The sequence below is a fragment of the Heptranchias perlo genome, chromosome 12, assembly GCF_035084215.1.
Source record: "Heptranchias perlo isolate sHepPer1 chromosome 12, sHepPer1.hap1, whole genome shotgun sequence".
NCBI classification, from domain to species: Eukaryota; Metazoa; Chordata; class Chondrichthyes; order Hexanchiformes; family Hexanchidae; genus Heptranchias; species Heptranchias perlo.
In genome coordinates, this window is record NC_090336.1 from 21,194,979 (window position 1) to 21,211,210 (window position 16,232).

Here is a 16,232-nt window from a genome sequence, read left to right on the forward strand (position 1 = left end):
GTATGTACATTTAATGGGCCAGCACCCATTCAAAACCAAATTTCTGATTGCCAAATACACACATGGTAGAATTAGATACTTGTTGATATTAAAAGTGCATTGTCCCCTACCCCCCACCCCTGAGATCTTAATGGAAAACAATTCCTCTGACATGTAGCGACTCCTCCCACTGAAATGGATATAGACATTCGGAAATCCTGGGAAATTCTAGGGTATCAGACAGTTCTGATGTGCAGTTCCCCTGACTGCAAGGAAAAAGTTGCCTGAGCAGTACATCCATAGTCCTCCATGAAACATGGATGCATCATTTTTTTTTATTCGTTCATAGGATTATATTTGTCGAGGGACGTTAACACCCGAGACATTCTTGGTGTTATCATCTGGGAGTGAGCTGGCCGGCATTTAATGCCCATCCCTAGTTGTTCTTGAGAAGGTGGTGGTGAGCCACCTTCTTCAACCATTGCAGTCCGTGTGGTGAAGGTTCTCCCGCAGTGCTGTTAGGTAGGGAGTTCCAGGATTTTGACTCAGCAACGATGGAGGAACGGCGATATATTTCCAAGTCAGCATGGTGCGTGACTTGGAGGGAAACGTGCAGGTGGTGGTGTTCTCATGCGCCTGCTGCCCTTGTCCTTCTAGGTGGTAGAGGTTGCAGATTGGGAGGTGCTATCGAAGAAGCCTTGGCGAGTTGCTGCAGTGCATCTTGTAGATGGTACACACTGCAGCCACAGTGCGCTGGTGGTGGAGGGAGTGAATGTTTAAGGTGGTGGATGGGGTGGCAATCAAGCGGGTTGCTTTGTCCTGGATGGTGTTGAGCTTCTTGAGTGTTGTTTGGATTAGTGCAGCTCCAACAAGTGGAGAGTATTCCATCACACTCCTGACTTGTGCCTTGTAGATGGTGGAAAGGCTTTGGAGAGTCAGGAGGTGAGTCACTCGCTGCAGAATACCCAGCCTCTGACCTGCTCTTGTAGCCACAGTATTTAGGTGGCTGGTCCAGTTAAGTTTCTGGTCAATGATGACCCACAGGATGTTGATGGTGGGGATTCGGCGATGGGAATGTCATTGAATGTCAAGGGGAGGTGGTTAGACTCTCTTTTGTTGGAGATAGTCGTTGTCTGGCGTGAGTGTTACCACTTATCAGCCCAAGCCTGGATACTATCCAGATCTTGCTGCATGTGGGCACGGACTGTTTCATCATCTGAGGGGTTGTGAATGGAACTGAACACTGTGCAATCATCAGCAAACATCCCCATTTTTGACCTTTATGATGGAGGGAAGGTCATTGATGAAGCAGCTGAAGATGGTTGGACCTAGGACACTGCTCTGAGGAACTCGTGCAGCCATGTCCTGGGGATGAGATGATTGGCCTCCACCAACCACTACCATCTTCCTTTGTGCTAGGTATGACTCTAGCCACTGGACAGTTTTCCCCCTGATTCCCATTGACTTCAATTTTACTAGGGCTCCTTGATGGCACACTCGGTCAAATGTTGCCTTGATGTCAAGGGCAGTCACTTTCACCTCACCTCTGGAATTCAGCTCTTTTGTCCACGTTTGGGCCAAGGCTATAATGAGGTCTGGATGTAAGTGGTCCTGGCGGAACCCAAACTGATCATTGGTGAGCAGGTTATTGGTGAGTAAGTGCCGCTTGATGACACTGTCGATGACACCTTCCATCACTTTGCTGATGATTGAGAGTAGACTGGTGGGGCGGTAACTGGCCAGTTTGGATTTGTTCTGCTTTTTGTGGACAGGACATATCTGGGCAATTTTCCACTTTGTCGGGTAGATGCCAGTATTGTACCTGTACTGGAACAGCTTGGTTAGAGGCACAGCTAGTTCTCGGGCACAAGTCTTCAGCACTCAACCAGGATGTTGTCGGGGCCCATAGCCTTTGCTGTATCCAGTGCACTAAGCCATTTCTCGATATCACGTGGAGTGAATTGAATTAGCTGAAGACTGACTTCTGTGATGGTGGGGATATCGGGAGGAGGCTGAGATGGATCATCCACTCGGCACTTCTGGTTGAAGATAGTTGCAAATGCTTCAGCCTTGTCTTTTGCACTCACCTGCTGGGCTCTATTCTCATTGAGGATGGGGATGTTCACGGAGCCTCCTCCTCCTCCCATTATTTGTTTAATTATCCACCACCATTCACGACTGGATGTGGCAGGACTGCAGAGCTTTGATCTGATCCGTTGGTTGTGGAATTGCTTAGCTCTGTCTATAGCACGCTGTTTTGCATGCAGTCCTGTGTTGTAGCTTCATCCAGGTTGGTACCTCATTTTTAGGCACGCCTGGTGCTTCTCCTGGCATGCTCTTCTACATTCCTCACTGAACCAGGGTTGTTCCCTTGGCTTGTTGGTAATGGTACAGTGAGGAATATGCCGGGCCATGAGATTACAGATTGTGCTGGAATACAATTCTGCTGCTGCTGATGGCCCACAGCGCCTCATGGATGCCCAGTTTTGAGCTGCTAGATCTGTTCTGAATCTATCCCATTTAGCACGGTGGTAGTGCCACACATGGTGGACGGTGTCCTCAATGTGAAGATGTGACTTCGTCTCCACAAGGACTGTGCGGTGGTCACTCCTACCAATACAGTCACAGACAGATGCTTCTGCAACAGGTAGATCGGTGAGGACGAGGTCAAGTAGGTTTTTCCCTCGTGTCGGTTCGTTCACCACCTGCTGCAGGCCCAGTTTGGCAGCTATGTCGTTCAGGACTCGGCCAGCTCAGTCAGTCGTGCTACCGAGCCACACTTGGTGATGGACATTGAAGTCCCCCACCCAGAGTACATTCTGTGTCCTTACTACCCTCAGTGCTTCCTCCAAGTGGTGCTCAACATGGAGGAGTACTGATTCATCAGCTGAGGGAGGGCGGTAGGTGGTAATCAGCAGGAGGTTTCCTTGCCCATGTTTGACCTGATGCCATGAGATTTCATGGGGTCCGGAGTTAATGTTGAGGGCTCCCATGGCCACTCCCTCCTGACTGTAACCACTGTGCCGACACCTTTGGTGGGTCTGTCCTGCCGGTGGGACAGGACATACCCAGGGATAGTGATGGAGGAGTCTGGGACATTGGCTGAAAGGTATGATTCTGTGAGTGTGGTTGTATCAGGCTGTTGCTTGACTAGTTTGCTGTCCCAATTTTGGCACGTCCCCAGATGTTAGCGAGGAGGTCTTTGCAGGGTCAGCTGGGCTTGGTTTGCCTTTGCCATGTCCGGTGCCTAGTGGTCCAATGCTGGGTGGTCCGTCCGGTTTTATTCTTATGACTTTCTGTAGCAGGATTGTACAACTGAGTGGCTTGCTAGGCCATTTCAGAGGGCAGTTCAGAATCACCCACATTGCTGTGGGTCTGGAGTCACATATAGGCCAGACCAGGTAAGGACAGCAGGTTTCCTTCCCTAAAGGACAATAGTGAACCAGATGGGTTTTTGCGACAATCCGGTAGTTTCATGGTCACCATTACTGATACTAGCTTTTTATTCCAGATTTTATTTAATTAACTGAATTTAAACTCCCCAGCTGCCGTAGTGGGATTTGAATTCATGACTCCGGATTATTAGTTCAGGTCTCTGGATTACTAGTCCAGTAACATAACCACTATGCTACCGTACCTGATTTTGAATGCATACCTCAAAAAAAATTGATGTGGGATTTGCAGCCCACAGATTTTTAGGGCCAATGTCTAGGTGAATATATATTTCACTGATACACAACATTGTCTGTGTCGATACTCCTTCCTTCAAATGCTGGTTGTACTGTTAACCTGTTTGTTTACCTTGCAGCTGTTTGACGGGGTATGTTAATAACAGCCTCTCTGTGTTCTACGTGATGAATTTTGATAATAGAACGCTTCTGAAGGACAATGGGTCAGAGTCACTGGGATTCCAAGTAACCTATTGCAGGTATAATATTGTCAGGCCTTTTTATCCTTGTATATACCAACATCCATTAGGTTTCTTGTCCTCTTTTCACTACTCTCGTTGCTCCTCTTCAGAAGCTACGGACTTATGCTGAAGTGTCGTTTCATGGCCCCAGACCCCCTCCAGGTACCATGCCCATGTGAGCATCTTACATCTGTAAGCTTAAGCAAAGTGTTGGAAGCTGTTTGACTGCAGAGTGCATACAGCTAGGTCTCATCCTGTCCTCACTTGATATTCACACATTCGCAATTTGCAGCATGAGTAAATGGATAATGAACAGGAGCAAGAACCTTTGCTGAGCTCAATTAATTTACCAAAGACCAGAGATCGAACCTGATACCTCCTGGTCTGTATGGCTTGGTTTCACTGTGGGCAGTGCCTTTTAAAAACTGAGCCATCAGGAGAACTAGTTTATTACTCTTCAATCCGAGTATCCTAGCATCTGTCAAATCTTGTATCCCTTCACCCTAGGGAATCCTGTACCCTAGTGAAGCCACAAGCCCTCTAACGGTGTAAAATGGGGGAATGCAGTTTGGTCAAATTCACAGACGATACTAAAGTGGGGGTAGCCAAGAACTTATAGAAAGGCCTCAGCAGAATTTCTAAACGGGCAGAAATATGGCAGAGAAAAATCATCATGGATAAATGCAAAAAATTATACATTAGAAGAAGCACATAAGGAATAAATTGTGTTGGAACTAGCTACAAACAGGCTGAGAGATCTGGGAATGAGATTAAAGTTTATTAACTGTGGAGCAGCAATTAACATAGCTAACAAATCCTAAGATATTATTAAATCAGTAAAGTACATGTCTCAGGCCATCATACTGAAACTGTATAGTGCTCTGGTAAGGTTGCAGCTTGAGTACTGCATTCAGTTTTGGTCACTGAGACACAAGAAAAACATCTCTGCCCTTATGGCATTATGGAGAGAAGGGCCATTACACTGATACATACTGTCAGAGGATTGAGCCACGAGGAAAGACTAGAAAACTTGGACTATCTAATCTTGAAAGAAGCTCAATGAGAGATAATTTTTAAAAATTCTTTGAACGTGAGTGATGCTGGCCATCCCTAGTTGACCTGAGAAGATAGTGGTGAGCTGCCTTCTTGTACCACCGCAGTCTTTGTGGTGATGTCGCACCCACAGTTGTGTTAGGAAATCCTCAGAAATGACCATGAAGTGACCATGAAGTACTGGGACAAGCTAGGATGGCCTGTGACTTGGGGGATAATTTGGAGGTGATGTTGTTCACACAACATTGCTACCCTAGTCCTTCTTTGTGGTAGAAATCACGTAGCTGTAGGTGCCATCAAAGTAAACTTGATGAGTTGCTGCAGTGCATCCTGTGAATCTTACATACTGCAGACAGGTCCTTTAGGTGTACTCCCACCATAACTTTGGAGATAGTAGGCTGGATGAGCAGATAGGAGGTCAGGATTTGGATACGTCGGATACTCACCTAGCGTCTTCATATACATGATGGCCTGTTGGGGTTTAGAATATCTGCCCATCTCAAACATAGCCAGCAATGTAGGAGGGGTCAGGGCTGGGGACTCTCAATGCCAGGAGTTCCTACAATCTCGGCCCTCAAAGTGACCCAGCATAGGATTGATGAGCAATCCAGTGGCGGTTGGGCACTGGGGGCACAGGCACAGGATGCAGCCTGGACTCCCGAAGATCTCCAAAATTACAGCGAGTTTTTCAATCCACTTACAAAGTGGGCTGATGGGTAGCAGAGGTCAATGACAGGTGCAAGCTCAGTGTAATTGCCAGGATTCCTGGCCTGCAGGTTTTCTGGACCATAATGTTTCTCAGGACACTTCTGACTGCTTCAGCTTGCTTATGCTGTGTCTCCTCCCCAGGTATCGTGATTACAGAACTGCTGGTGACTATGAGTATACAATCCAATTCTGGCACATTTTTGCTGCTCGTTTGGCCTTTCTTGTTTTATTTGAGGTAAATATACTAACTCTTCTCTGTACAGCACAGTTACACTGTGATATATTCTGGCTCTCATCTGGATGATATGGTGCTTATTACACAGTAATAAATACTATTGCTTTGCACAACTCAAATACAGTTTGAGGGTTTGAATGTTATCGGATATTATAAAACTAATCCTATCAAAATGGAGTAGTTTGCTGTACAAGCACAATACGAATGTTGATTCAACCAACTATTTTCATTTCTGTTTCAGAATGTTGTTGTTTGTATTAAGTACCTTGCAGCTTGGTTTATCCCTGATGTGTCAGCCTCAGTGAGAAATCTAGATCTAACTAAAAAGTATGAGCGACTAAAGAAGGAACTGAAGTAAGTTTGTGCTGCACTGCTATTGAGCTGCTATGAGCCCAAATGCATGGATATCCCACAAGAGTCATTTGTTAAACTTCTAGGGAGCATGTAATTAGAACGGTGTGAACATGTCTCCATGTCATGCCAGTACTGGTGCTGTGTGAACACGACCTAAGGTGACACCAATGTTGGTGCACTGTAAACATGACAGAATGTAATGGCAGTGTTCATGCAGTGCAAGCATGGCTGAGGGGTGATGCCGGTGTTGGTGCATTGTAACTACGGCCCTGGTGTTATACAGTCCCCACCGTGAATGTGATTTGCCTGCTATATGTGATGACCGGTATAACATGCTAGTGTTAATAAAGTAAAAAAATACTAACACTGTTCAAAAGTAACGTCTTGTAAAAGCTCTAAACAGAAAAGATTGAGTTGCTGCTGCTTCCTTGTACTAATGTATCTACAAACCACGTAGTATTTATGCCAGTACTGACTAAGCAGGCTTAATTCCACTCAGCTGAACCACTTTAAATGCTGTAATAAAAATGAAATTGCCCTGCCTGGTCAATTTCAAAGTTCCTGAACCGCTGTTGGCATGTTTGTGCACGACTTTACGCTTAATTAACACGGACGATTCAAATACCTGTACGTTAAAACAGTGCTGTAGGGCAAACGGCAGTGAACAGGGGCGGACAGAAGGTGACCGGAAAGCTGCTTGAACTGCTCAAAATAGCCGGCCTACTTAATATGGTTTTGTAATTGATACCTGTGGTACTGGCAAATGGTTAGTGACATTTGCCCGATATAGGCAGCTGTCAGAGGTAAATGGGGATGGTGCAAGTGGTGGGGCCTTTACTGGTATAGATACAGTGTAACAATGACCCAGGTGATGCCGGTGATTTCGTGTAACCACATTTCTGGTATAATGCTAGTGTTGATGCTGTGTAACTATGGCCCTGCTGGGACGTTAGTGCAGGTGACTGGTTTGAAGTTACTGCTGCAGGAAAAGGTTGTAAGATTCATCAGAAGAAAAACTTATATTGTTTAAAGCTTTTGAAGTTATTGAGAATAATTCTTTATTTCAGGCTGCCATCAAAAGAATTCCCAGATTATTCAATCCATAATGCTTGGAGAAATCGATCAACAGTTGTGTGAAAGTTTTGAAAATAAGTCTGTCAGAGAGGACTTAATATGTTTTGGCTGACTGAGAACTGTCTTGATATTACAATGATTTTTGTAGTTTTGCACTGGATTAAACCCACTTTGTGAAGAGGTGTTTGAAGAAAAAAAATCACAGTTTATGCAGCTGAATCTTACCAATGGAAAATGTCCTATTCGGAACTGCAGCTAAAAGAAGCAGTTTTTTGCAAATCAAACTGATCATTATTCTTATTTCTTCACAGTCAGGTTTACTGACTAATTAATGAGTCCCTAAATCCTGATTTGTAATAATAATGCTTCAGAAAAACAGACAGATATGCTTCAACTTCTAATTTAACTCAAGAGATAAACACTGGCACAGACCAGTTGGGCCAAATGGCCTGTTTCTGTGCTATGGATTCTATATGTGACAGATCATGAGCATCCAACAGCTACAATCCTAGGCAGTCTGTCAGCCTTAACCTGGAAAATCAGAGCCCCAAATCCCCAACCAGGAGAATCCTGCAACTGCAAGCCGCACAGCTTGGAGGATTCTATTGAGACATGAATCCCTGGTATTGATAGGGCTGATGTCAAGTAAAAGAAACAAATTGTTACTTTTTTCATTAAACATCCTCTCACAACATAGGACTAAAGCTCACTTTGGTTCTGGGGAAAGCACACGATTTAGCATATACAAAATGACATCATGATGTCTGAGATGGGCAGTTTGCATGTGGCTTTAAATGTTCTACTATGTTGAAGATGCTATAAGTTTTGTTAAATTCCATGGGAGTAATTCACCTTCATCGCCCAGAGGGTAAATTGGCTTTGCAGATTGGCCACCCATTATAGAAACCAACCAATTTTAATTTCCATTGAAATCAAAGGGAATAAAAATCGGGCAGTTTCTATAATGAATGGCCAGTTTCCACCCAGGCAGCAGGTTTAAAATCTACCTCCATGGCGCAAGTTATTCTGAACAAAATTGGAGAAAGGAAAGAAAAAAGCCAAAGAAATGATAGTCATTGATCCAAATTCATCCAGCCAGTCTCAGCTGAGTGTAGCTGAGGAATTATCAGTTTTGGAGAGGGAGGGATGCTGAATAATACAATAGCCAAGGGCAGGGCTCACTTATTTTTACTTTGGTTAAGTTTTCATCTCATGCCCAAAAATGCTCCAAAGAGCTAGCAAGATTAGGTAAAGGTGATTAAGGACTTGTTAATGACCAACAAACTGATTAAGTTGGTTTTTACTATGAAATGAAATGCTTAGAAACAGAAATTATTATTCCAGCCGACAGTCATTACATAAGGTGATATTTCACATACCCTGGTCATAGACTTATGAGTATTGCTAGGTTAGAATATAGTAAGTATCCGATAGTCCCGTAATATGAATTGTTGCGACAGGTGAATTATAGCCCTTTGAGCAACTGAAGGAGGGGATGAATGCCTGTGAGTGCTGAGGCTGTGGAAGGTGTTTCAGCCATAGAAAGAGATACTCCTCTCATCTTGTGCAGTGGTTGACCTTCAGATACCCTGGTTTGACCGAGGAGTGATCCACTGTAGCTGAGATGCATGGTCAAGCAGGGAAACACGGGTCAGCTACATTTCTTTTCCTAACGTTTATGTAGAAATGAAACTATAAACTTCTATTATTATGTACTGAAAATTGTTTTCAAATTTTGTTGTACTAAACTAATTTATGTTGCCTTTAAAAAAAAGTATAAAATTCCATGTAGTTGAATAAATGATTACAATTTATTTCCTCAACCTTGTGGTGTATTGTATTTTCTCTGCTCTGCTTTTTTGTGCACCTTTGGTGACATATGAACTTCTGTGGAAAAGTGCCTCCTCCTGGTTACTGCTTTGTGTTGCTCCTCTAGTCAAAGGTGGATGTCCTCCCATCTTCCGCCCTTCATAAACTTGAGCTCATCTAAAACTCTGCTGCCCTAACTTGCATCAAGTCCCGTTTACCCATCACCCCTGTGCTCGCTGACCGACATTGGCTCCCAGTCCAGGAATGCCTCGATATTAAAATTCTCAACCTTGTTTTCAAATCCCTCCATGGCCTTGTAACCTCCTCCAGCCCTCTGACATCTTGGCGCTCCTCCAATTCTTGCCTCTTGCGCAGCCCTGATTTCAATCGCTCCACCATTGGTGGTTGTGCCTTCAGCTGCCTAGGCCCTAAGCTCTGAAATTCCCTCCCTAAACTTCTCCGCCTCTCTACCTCTCTCTCCTCCTTTTAAGACGCTCCTTAAAACCTACCTCGTTGACCAAGCTTTTGGTCACCTGTCCTAATACCTCCTTATGTGGCTCGGTGTCAAAATTTGTTTGCCATCACTCCTGTGAATCGTCTTGGGACATTTACTACATTAAGATGCTATATAAATGCATTTAGTTGTTGGATTGCTCAGCTTTGCAAAAATTACCATAGCTGCCACCACAGAGGAGATGGGGGCACAGCAATTCTGTAAATGCTCAGTTTGGGTTCCGCCAGGACCACTCAGCTCCAGACCTCATTACAGCCTTGGTCCAAACATGGACACGAGCTGAATTCCAGAGGTGAGGTGAGAGTGACTGCCCTTGACATCAAGGTAGCATTTGGCCGAGTGTGGCACCAAGGAGCCCGAGTAAAATTGAAGTCAATGGGAATCAGGAGGAAAACTCTAGTGGTTGGAGTCATACCTAGCACAAAGGAAGATGGTAGTGGTTGTTGGAGGCCAATCATCTCAGCCCCAGGACATTGCTGCAGATGTTCCTCAGGGCAGTGTCCTAGGCCCAACCATCTTTAGCTGCTCCATCATAAGGTCAGAAATGGGGATGTTCGCTGATGATTGCACAGTGTTCAGTTCCATTCGCAACCCCTCAGATAATGAAGCAGTCCGTGCCTGCATGCAGCAAGACCTGGACAACATCCAGGCTTGGGCTCATAAGTGGCAAGTAACATTCGTGCGAGACAAGTGCCAGGCAATGACCATCTCCAGCAAAAGAGAGTCTAACCACCTCCCCTTGACATTCAACAGCATTGCCATTGCTGAATCCCCCACCATCAACATCCTGGGGGTCACCATTGACCAGAAACTTAACTGGACCAGCCATATAAATACTGTAGCTACAAAAGCAGGTCAGAGGTTGGGTATTCTGCGGCGAGTGACTCACCTCCTGACTCCCCAAAGCCTTTCCACCATCTACAAGGCACAAGTCAGGAGTGTGATGGAATACTCTCCACTTGCCTGGATGAGTGCAGCTCCAACAACACTCAAGAAGCTCGACGCCATCCAGGACAAAGCAGCCCGCTTGATTGGCACCCAATCCACCACCCTAAACATTCACTCCCTTCACCATTGGCGCACTGTGGCTGCAGCGTGTACCATCCACAGGATGCGCTGCAGCAACTTGCCAAGGCTTCTTCGACAGCACCTCCCAAACCTGTGACCTCTACCACCTCGAAGGACAAGGGCAGCTGGCACATGGGAACACCACCATCTGCACATTCCCCTCCAAGTCACACACCATCCCGATTTGGAAATATATTGCCGTTCCTTCATCATCGCTGGGTCACAATCCTGGAACTCTCTTCTTAACAGCACTGTGGGAGAATCTTCACCACACGGCTCACCACCACCTTCTCTAGGGCAATTAGGGACGGGCAATAAATGCTGGCCTTGTCAGCGACGCCCACATCCCATGAACGAATTAAAAAAAAAACACCTGATGTACCAGCTTTAGTGACAGGAATATCAAAGGATGCAATCATTGTGGGCTCCATATTTTCTGATATGTTGGTCTCAATAACAATTTGGGTTTTCCCTGCATTGTCTGAACTGATTTTTTTTTTAAACTGGGTATTTTTGTAATAAAAAGTTAGCATTTTGTCTCAACAATAAACCAGCAGGTCTGAATCCAGTCCAGTCCCTCTACCCCACCAGAACGGCCTGCGGGTCCTCCGCTTCTTCCTTGAACAGAGGCCCAACCAACCCCTATCCACCCCCATCCTCCTCTATCTGGCTGAACTTGTTCTTACGTTGGACAACTTCTCCTTTGACTCCACTCACTGCCTCCAAATAAAAGGCGTCATTATGGGAAGCCATATGGGTCCTAGCTATGGTTGCCTTTTTGTGGGATATGTGGAACATTCTTTGCAGCAGTCCTACTCAAGTCCTCTCCCTCACCTCTTTTTCCGGTATATTGATTACCGTATTGGTGCCTTTTCCGGCTCTCGCCCCGAACTGGAAGATTTCATCAACTTTGCTTCCAATTTCTACCCTTCCCTCACCTTCATGTGGTCCATCGCTGACACTTTCCTTCCCCTTCCTCAACTTCTCTATCTCCATTTCTGGGGATAGGCTGTCAATAATATCTACTCCCACAGCTACCTTGATTACACTTCCTCCCACCCCTTTTCCAGTTTCTCCGTTTCCATCGCATCTGTTCTGGTGATGTCACCTTCCACACCAGTGCTTCTATTATGTCTTCCTTTTTCCTCAAATGAGGATTCCCCTCCATTTCCCAGACTTCTCCCCTCACCCCTTCCCCTCTCTCCCAGAACTGTGATAGGGTCCCCCTTGTTCTCACCTTCCACCACACCAGCCTCCACATTCAACGTATCATCCTCTGCCATTTCCACCGCCTCCAGCGGATGCCACCACCAAACACATCTTCCCTCCCCTCCCCTTTCAGCATTCAAATGGGACCGTTCCCTCCACAACACTCTGGTCCACTCTTCCATCACCTCCTCTCCTTCCCTCGACACTTTCCCGTGCGAGCGCAGGAGATGCAACACCTGCCCTTTCACCTCCTCCCTTCCCACCGGCCAGGGCCCCAAACACTCCTTCCAGGTGAAACTTTTTGGAGCGGGACCGATCCCGGCTGCAACGTGCAATTCTTTCAATTCTAAATTCTTTCAATTTAGTATAATCTATTCGCTGCTCACAATGGGGAGACCAAATGTAGATTGGATGATCGCTTTGCTGAACACCTCTGCTCAGTTCTCAAGCGTAACTCTGAGCTTCCAGCAGGGGGGAAAGTGGACGATATCGGGGCGTCTAGCATCGGGAGGGTCAGCCAGCATTGGAGATTGGGGGGGAGGGGTGGGGGGAATCCAGCATCGGAGGCGGAGGGGTTCACGATCAGAGGGGAGGGGCGGGGAGGGGTCCGCCGATCGCAGGGGTCCTGTATGAAGCACTCCTGCTCCACAAGCAGTGCAATAAAGGCACTCACTTCGTGCATCTGGCCCTTCCCGCCTGCTTTCACCTGATGTGAATCGGAAGTGATGGGAAACGCGACCAGGTAAGGTTAAATTTTTCCAATACACGAAATATTAAGTACCTCAAGTATTTCAATGAGGTACATTGCCCGCTGGCTTTAAGTGGTGGTGGGACTTCCTAGTGTCTACTGTCCACATGCATACAAACCTGCCTGGGTTAATCCCAGAAGTGGGCACGTTGCAGCCGGGATGCGGTCCCGCTCCAAAAAGTTATTATTTTAACCTCCCACCTGCTCTCAACCCACATGTTATTGGGGGTTAAAATTACCCCCATGGTGTCTTTCAATGAGCTCGTTAAGGATTCAAGAACTGGTGACTTTAACTGCATCAATCTCCACTGAGGTCAACTGCAGAGAAGCAGCCGGGCAACTTGGCCTTTTTAATGAAACTTTGCACTCCTTATCACACCTCATTACTTATGCCCTTTTCTCATGAGTACTTGGTAAGTCATCTGCATGCAATTCCTGTACTACTTCAACTCACCAGGAGGTCTGTGCTTGCCCTGGGTACTTGGGATGATGTTTACGAAAAGTCCAGTAGTAACGTCTATGCTTCTTGAGGGGCTTGCCTTGCCTTACTCTGTGGAGAAAGCCAATGTGATTTTATTTAGTACTTCAGCATTGATCTGTATCTTACTACGATTACTAGAGAGGCATTATACATTAACACAAGGGCAAATACAGCAGATGCTTATTTCTGCACTGTTTCCAGTGGCAGAAGGGTTGGTAACCAGAGGACAAAGATTTAAGATGATTGGCAAGAGCCAGAGGCGACATGAGGAAGCATTTTTTTATGCAGAGAGTTGTGATGATCTGGAATGCACTGCCTGAAAGGGTGGTGGAAGTAGATTCAATACTAACTTTCAAAAGGGAATTGGATAAATACTTGAAGGGAAAAAATTTACAGGGCTATGGGGAAAGAGCAGGGGAGTGGGACTAATTGGATAGCTCTTTCGAAGAGCCGTCACAGGCACAATGGGCCGAATGTGCTGTACCTACTGACTATGATGATAGTGGTGTTCACTCAGAGGATGGTGAACCTGTGGAATTCTCTACCACAGAAGGCAGTGGAGGCCAAGTCATTAGATGTATTCAAGAAGGAGATAGATATATTTCTTAATGCTAAAGGGATCAAGGGATACGGGGAAAAAGCAGGAACAGGGAACTGAGTTAGACGATCAGCCATGATCTTTTTGAATGGCGGAGCAGGCCTGAAGGGCCAAATGGCTTACTCTTGTTCCTATTTTCTATGTTTAATGCAGCCCATTAATATCCATACACCCCCGTTAGCACCTGTCACACTCCCTGCGCCGGCCATAAATTTCTCGTGAAGAGAATCGTGCGTGGATGTTTAGGAAGAGCCATCACTACTGCCTGCCAGCTTCTGCCTTTTAACCTGCCTCTAGGAGTTTAGTCATGCGCTTATTATTAAAATTTATATTTTTGGGCTCTTGTTTTTATTGTGAAATTTGAACTTTTAGGCCCTCAAGTCATCCACTCCATTTCCAACGGTGTCTGTTGTTTTCCTGCATAGAGGTCTCCCTCCATGTCTGTAGCCACATTGGATTCCTTCAAGTATGTTTAAAATATTTATTTTAAAATTTTAACTTTTTGGTCCTAGCCCATTTAGCTCCGCCTCAGATGACGAGTATTCTTTTCCTGCTCATAGACCTCTCCCAATACCTCACCCTGGCCCAATATCCCCAGCTCTGTTACTACACCTGACCTGCTCTGCATCTGCCTTGGCCCCAGTCCCCGTCTCAAGCATTACAATTTTTCTGAAGTGTATTATATTTTAACTTTTTCTAATCATTTAGATTTGTTGTGTTTGCTTATTTTTTAAAAAAGATGATCGGCAAAAAAGCCAGAGGCGACATGAATTCAGATGGTTCTGGTTCATAGCTCTGTTACTTCTTCCCCTCTCCATTCTTTCTGCCCACTCTCTCCTCTCCTCTTTCCCCATTCCATGCCCCTTCCTTCAGCTCTGCTCTGGCCATAATGCCGTCACTAATTGTAACAGTGCAAATGTTTCTTCTGGGCTCCAGCACTGTTCTGGCATCCTTCAATACCCTCAGCTGCACCCCACCGCCCAGGATCTCTAACTTTCCTCTGCCCTCTAACTCTACTCTGCCTTCCATCTCCCTTCCCAGCCTCTAAATCTATTCTACCTTGTACATCCTGTCGTCTACATCTGCTTTACCTTCAACCTACCCTTAAATCTAATCATGCTTTACTTTCCTCCTTGCCCCCTTGACCTCTAACCCGCTTCTGCATTCTCCCCTAACCTCTAAACCTGCTTTAACTTCCCCTTCCACCTAACCCTTCCCTACCTTCCCAATTCCACCCATCCCACTCTACCTTCCCTCCCAATCTTCTTTACTATCTCTTCTGGCCTCCAGCCTCGTTGTTCTCCCTTGGGCCTGGTTCATTCACTCCCCACCTCTAATCCTACTTGACTTGAAGATTGCACTTGGTCTTGAATTCCTGTGTACAAAACCACAGCTGATTCACTAGTATATTCAACAATTAAGACCAAGATCCTTATGAAGCAATAGAATCATATGTAGAGGCTCTGCATAGAACATGGGGGTCTAGAAGAAAGTCTAATCATAGACAGAATAATTATTGGCCTACAGCACAATGGTACTGGAATTGGAAGAGAATTTTGTTCAAAGAATCAAAACTGACACAGAAAACTTGCATCAACATATGTGAAGCTAGTGAATCGACAACAAAGCAGCTGAAAGAAATATGTATTCAGGAAGAAGTGCAATACTTAGTACAGAAAGAGAACCCAAAAGTCTTTTATAAACATCCAAATAGTAAAAGGGTAGTCAAAGTAAGGGTGGGACTGATTAGGAACAAAAAAGATCATCTTGTGGAGGCAGAGGGCATGGCTGAGGTACTAAATGAATACTTTGCATCAGTCTTCACTAGAGAAGAGGATGCTGCCATTGTAGCGGTAAAGGAGGAGGTAGTAGCGATATTGGATAGGATAAAAATAGATAAAGAGGAGGTACTTAAAAGATTGGCAGTACTCAAAGTAGAAGTCACCCGCTCCAGATGAGAAGCATTGTAGGTTACTGAGGGAAGTAAGGGTCGAAATTGTGGAGGCTCTGGCCACAATCTTCTGATCCTCCTCAGGTATAGGGATGATGCCGGAGGATTGCAAATGTTACACACCTATTCAAAAAAGGGGAGGGGAATAAATCTGGCAATTACAGGCCAGTCAGCCTAATGTTGGTGGTGAGAAAACTTTTAGAGACAATAATTTGGGACAAAATTAATTGGCTATTGGAAAAGTATAGGCTAATAAATGAGTCAGCACAGATTTGTTAAAGGAAAACCAGGTTTGACTAAATTGATTGAGTTCTTTGAAGTAACGGTAGTGTGGTATATATGGACTTTCAAAAGGCATTTAGTAAAGTACCACATAATTGACTTGTTAGAAAAATTAAAGCCCATGGAATTAAAAGGACAGTGGCAGCATGGATACAAAATTGTCTAACGGACAGAAAGCAAAGAGCAGTGGCGAACGGTTGTTTTTCAGACTGGGAGGGAAGTATTCAGTGGTGGTCCCCAGGGGTCAGTATTAGGACCA

At 45.3% G+C, this 16,232-nt stretch overlaps 1 protein-coding gene across 2 annotated transcripts in view; it reads left to right on the forward strand.

Moving 5' to 3' along the window:
• The window catches only part of ano9b (anoctamin 9b), a 123,942-nt gene extending 114,806 nt beyond the window's left edge, over positions 1-9,136 (forward strand). For both annotated transcript variants that reach the window (XM_067993755.1, XM_067993754.1), the window contains exons 22-25: positions 3,788-3,907; positions 5,792-5,885; positions 6,127-6,239; positions 7,307-9,136. In XM_067993755.1, coding sequence (XP_067849856.1) covers positions 3,788-3,907; positions 5,792-5,885; positions 6,127-6,239; positions 7,307-7,376 — 397 coding nt within the window. In that variant the 3' untranslated portion in view covers positions 7,377-9,136. The remainder of the gene's footprint in view (positions 1-3,787; positions 3,908-5,791; positions 5,886-6,126; positions 6,240-7,306) is intronic.
• The last annotated feature ends 7,096 nt before the right edge of the window (positions 9,137-16,232 follow it).